This window comes from Triticum urartu, chromosome 3 (genome assembly GCF_003073215.2).
Source record: "Triticum urartu cultivar G1812 chromosome 3, Tu2.1, whole genome shotgun sequence".
NCBI lineage: Eukaryota > Viridiplantae > Streptophyta > Magnoliopsida > Poales > Poaceae > Triticum > Triticum urartu.
In genome coordinates, this window is record NC_053024.1 from 640491802 (window position 1) to 640496961 (window position 5160).

At 46.4% G+C, this 5160-nt stretch overlaps 1 protein-coding gene across 1 annotated transcript; it reads left to right on the forward strand.

Annotated features, from left to right (window-relative positions):
• Nucleotides 1-255: 255 nt before the first annotated feature.
• Nucleotides 256-4752, forward strand: LOC125545594 (inactive protein kinase SELMODRAFT_444075-like). The gene is made up of 9 exons (XM_048709608.1): nt 256-900; nt 1826-1962; nt 2078-2175; nt 2286-2641; nt 2916-3323; nt 3420-3580; nt 3666-3739; nt 3853-3997; nt 4092-4752. Exons 1-9 carry the CDS (start codon nt 444-446, stop codon nt 4317-4319), a joined length of 2064 nt encoding a protein of 687 aa, XP_048565565.1. The 5' UTR covers nt 256-443; the 3' UTR covers nt 4320-4752.
• The last annotated feature ends 408 nt before the right edge of the window (nt 4753-5160 follow it).

Sequence of the window (5160 nt, forward strand, 5' to 3'; positions counted from 1 at the left end):
ATAACAAGCTCGATGACTAGGACGACATTTTTTCCCCCAAAATAAAATGAAGTACTCAAAGAAGAGAAAGAGTGATTCGTAACCATAATTTACCCCAAGACGGAGGAAAGCACACGGTTGCGGAATTCATCCTGGAGTTAAAAACTTAAAATATGGATCGAAAGGGACCAGCGGCTTATATAACGAGTTCCTTCGAAGAAAAAACTTATACAACGAGTTCGTTATACAGGCGAGCGCCCGCCCATCCCTGCTCCCTCGCTCCTCGCTCCCTCGCCGCCTCCGCCGGCGAGAATCTCCGCCCGCGACGCGACAACAGCAAGGCGCCCGACCAGCCGCCGCGTCGCCTCGGATCATCCTCCGGCCACCTGACTGGCAATGAGGTGCCCGCCATATATTCGCTGCGGGCGCCTTCGAGATGCCCCCCGCGCCAGCCGCCCCACCGAATGTACTCCGTGCTCTCGAGAATATACTCCGCGGCGCGCAGCCGTCTCCAGGTACTAATAGCCTCGCTCCCGGCCGGCCCCGATGGCAGCAGGGACTCGCATCGCCGCCGCCGCCGCCGGGACGACCGCAGCAGGAGCAGCGGCACCAGCACCCCCATCAGCACGCCCGCGTCCATGTACTCCGCGCTCAGCCCGGTGGACACCCACGCCGTCGCCACCGCCGCGGCGGCCAAGCTCGCGATGGACCCTCCGGGCGCCGGGTCGGCCGCGATGCCCATCTCCCTGTCGCCGCTCCTCCCGCCGCCGCAGATGGTGGTGGTGGCGCTCGACGCCACCCGCGACCACCGCGAGGTGGAGGTCAGGATGTCGCTCAGGGCGCTCGTGGCCCGGGGCGACATACTTCGCGGCGGCGACTCCCTCCTCGTGCTCGGCGTTCTCCACTCCGTCACCAATCCGAGTGAGGGCCGAGCTCCCCCTTTAGGTCTCTATTTCCCGTCGGGTTACGGTCTCTTAGCCATTCTGCTCGACCTAATTAACCCACTCTTGTTTAAATTGCTCTTCTCGAGTCTACATTCATCATTCATGTGCTGAATTGAACTTCCCAAAAATGCTTCCTAGTTGCGATCGACCTCTGTAGTTGAATATTGTGTGCATGCTTATATACATAGGTGATAGACTGATAGATTTGGAATGTCAATGTGTTATATTGAAGTTGATTCTTAATTTCTGTCATCCATGTGCTAGTTAGATTATCATTGTAGTGGTCAGGTAGAAAACTTTAGATGCTGTCCTCTCCTTGTTAGAGTGTGTGTTAGGTGTATTCATGCATGTCTGACAGATGCTTCCATATATGTGCTGATTGGCTTTCAGTCCTGCTGGTCACTGTTTCACTAGTCATTTGGTAATAGATGTCCCTTGAAGAAGCATCATGGCATTTGGAATCACTAACATTTTAGACAAGGGTGTCACTATTGTCTATTGAGCTTCATAAATGGTATACTGACAAGGAAAATCGACTTTAAAACAGCAGAATGAAACGCATTATGTGTAAAAGTTACAAGTCGATGTTGCATAAACACATGATTTTTGTATGGGAGCAATTAGACTTCCCATTCTTTTTGTATAAGATAGACTGTCCATTCTTCTTTTGAGCGTATAATCCGAGTCAGAACTTCCAGCAATGCAGTGCTCTGTCCAGTTTTTTTTCAATCTGGCATTGAATTGTAGTGAGTGGTGTTATCTCGTGCTCCTGATTATTGCTGTTGTTTGGGGATTTGGAGTCACTGTTCACTTCGTAGAGTATAGATTTTGGCTCCTACTTCAAATTAATATATTCATTTACTGAAGAACTTATATCTGTTGTACTTCTTTTGCGTTATTAGTGGGATACCAAACCAAAGCATCTAGTGATTCTTTTGCCGGGACGAGCTTGCGGTACCTAGGTGATCAGGTTGCGAAGAAAGCTGAATACTACAAAGACAAGCTCCTCCAGGATGTGGAGGAGCTCCGCCAAGTGGGGGTAACATTTCCTACATTCATTTTTCTGTTAGGATAAGTAGCTGCTTTACCAGTAGGACTTGCAATATTCTTGAAAACAATGGTTATATTCTGATGTTCATTTTGTTTTATTTCAGATTAGTGTGACCCTCAAAGTATGCCCTGGATCACCAGCAAAGGTTGTCATTATCCATGAAATCAATTCAAGTAAAGCTGCTTGGGTTGTATTAGATAGGTACCTGCATAATTTATTGTTTATAATCATTCCTGGCATGCTATCCTAATGGAGCATTTGTTTGTTCAGTAGTTAAACTAAACTAGTATTGGTTTATAATGAATTTATAGGCACTTCAGACGAGATTTCAAGCACTTCGAAAAGCACATAGCCTGTAAGGTTGCGGCATTTCAAGATAACCTGTCAGTGCAGACCTTGAAGTCAATTAGAACAAATCTATCAAGCAAAAGTATGGGGGAGACGAAGGACCTACAAAACTTAGTAGTGTCACTTGATCTAAGTTCCAAAACACTAGATACTGACAAGGTCCGTGTGTCGATCAGGTCATCGCCTGTAAGTTACTTTGCCTCTCTAACCAATCATGAGATGTACTACACCCCCAGTGTGGTTGGTAGCAGCATCCAAGACTTCACGCCGTCAATGAGCGTCACGTCCATCCCAGTGATCGATGAGACTGAATTCAATGGTATGACATATTTCTTCAATTAAGCACAATCATAAAGTTGCAACTAGCTTGTTTATTTTGCCGAAATGTTAAAATGGGACCTAGTAGCGCTTAAAAGGTAGAAAAGGCCTTTCTAATTCTAGTAGCTCATTCATGCAGAATTCAAGAGCTTAGTTAAATATTTGTTCAATGTTGACCAAGTAGCTGTAGTTTTACCTTCCAAGAGATAATGTTACACAGGCCATCTACAATTCCGTATTTACTCATACTACGCATGCTCCCCTGATCTTTACAGCAAAATCTATTGAAGACAACATGATCGGCCAGTACGATTCATCAGAAAGACCAGTTCTATGTGCTGGTTGTGGGCTAAGATCAGTTCTTTACATCAAGGAATCCATGAAATATCCTTTCTCAGAGATCCAATCTGCAACAGCTGACTTCTCAAGTGAGAATTTGGTGGGTGAGGGAGGATTTGGGCATGTGTATAAAGGGAGACTCAAGGATGGCCAGGTCATTGCAGCTAAGTTGCGTAAAGAAGCTAGCTCGCAGGGCTATACCGAGTTCTTCTCTGAAGTGCAAGTGCTCAGTTTTGCCCGCCATCGGAACATTGTCATGTTGCTTGGGTATTGTTGCAAAGAAAGCTACAACATCTTGGTGTATGAGTATATATGCAACAACTCTCTTGAGTGGCATTTATTTGGTGCGTGCTTGGTATGCATAAAGTTAATTCATAATATGAAGATGGTGACAAACATAACCTTAGCTTGCTCTTTTCTTTTGCCACTTGATGAAACAGACAAGGCAGCAGGCTTACTGGAGTGGCACAAGAGGCATGCTATTGCCCTTGGTATAGCAAAGGGGCTGCGCTTTCTGCATGAAGAGTGCCGCGCCGGTCCAATAATTCACCGGGATTTGCGCCCAAGCAATGTACTGTTGACACATGACTTTGTTCCTATGGTAAGCTAGACCTCACTTCTTACTGGTACATTTGAAGGTGCAAATCCTTATCTGTTCTGTTGTAATTACGTCCTGTCTTCCACAGCTTGGGGATTTTGGTCTTGCTAAATGGAAGGCTGTCAATGCTTCTATTCATACAAGGGTTCTGGGGCAATCAGGGTCAGCACAAAACTCTCTAATCCTTCCGATAATCTCAACTCTGTTCCATTTTATGCTACCCTTTTGCTCCTGTATTTCTGACAATTCCAGGATTTTCTTGTCATGTCCATCAGATACTTGGCGCCTGAGTATGCTGAATATGGCATAGTTTCTGTCAGAACAGATGTGTATGCCTTTGGCATCGTTCTTTTCCAGCTGATATCGGGTCGCAAGGTGCTCGAGGAACATGAAGGGCAGTGCACGCACATATTGCAATGGGTATTCTTTTTAGTAGATTCTTCTCCTTTTCATTTGCCAACGTCTTATAGCCGATTTGCAGCATTCATTTTCTTGCATCTCTATACATTTTCAGGCAGAGCCTTTGGTGGAGAGTCTTGCACTGCACGATCTGATCGACGAGCGCATTGCAGATACATACGACACGTATGGGCTGTATCATCTAGCCAGAGCAGCATATCTCTGTGTCAGGACAAACCCGGAACAGCGGCCTTCTATGGGGGAGGTTGTCCGTCTTATCGAGACAGAGAATGAGCATATCAGGGATTTGTCCCGACAATTCATCCCACATTTTACAAAGTAAAGAGAGAGAGAGAGAGAGAGAGAGAGAGAGAGATCCTACGGAGAAGCCCCGTGGACAATATATTAAAGGTAGAGCCCACCCGAGTGAGGTACCCAAAGTTCGCTCCAGACAGGAGTCAAAGCCAGGTCAGCAAGGATGCGGCACTGCGACCTTACCACTCACATTTTACGAAGTGAAGAAATAGTCCAAAGGAATCCAGTATGATATTTCATCAGTGAAGTTTCTATGATGCTCGCAGAGGAATATCTCCACTTCTCACCGGTGAAATCGCAACGCATGTTACTGCCTGCTCCCCTGTTCTCCTTTCTTCCCCCCTTATGTTTTGTTCTTCCACGCATAAAATGGTGTGTACATAGGGAATTACTAGTTCCCTTTTTTTTCCCTGCGTATCGTTGTAAATGAAATGTCGTTCTACTTGGGTTACTTTTCTGAGTTTTTGTTCCCTGGCCCTCATCTCTGCTACTGTTCGTCTGTTCTGCTGTGTGTCTGTGGCTGTTGAAGAGTCTGATATGCAGGATGCAGGGCGAGCCGTCGCGCCGCGACTTTTTTCCGTTGAAGCGCTTCTGGGCCTGGGTCACAAAGAGAAGGAGGAAGAAAATCTGTTCCAGCATCTACTGACTCCACCGAATTGAAGCTGCCATGTGCAGCTTAGGTGCATGTTTTCGTTTACTTTCGCCATCAGCTTTGCCCTTTCAGGCGAAAGTGATGGATGCTACTCAGAAAAGATGTGGACAGACGAGCAGAAAATTCGTCTAGATATGATGAGCCGTTGAATGAAGGCTACTGCACGCTGTTTAGATCCGAGTTTCTGCCAGAATTGTGCTGCTTGATGGGGCATGGA

Bases quoted from the DNA above. Each gene is read 5' to 3' on its own strand.
- LOC125545594 (XM_048709608.1), top strand. From the start codon at position 444: ATGTACTCCGTGCTCTCGAGAATATACTCCGCGGCGCGCAGCCGTCTC. The intron at 1,963-2,077 runs GTAACATTTCCT...GTTTTATTTCAG, and splicing joins AGGAGCTCCGCCAAGTGGGG to ATTAGTGTGACCCTCAAAGT. The intron at 2,176-2,285 runs GTACCTGCATAA...ATGAATTTATAG, and splicing joins GCTTGGGTTGTATTAGATAG to GCACTTCAGACGAGATTTCA.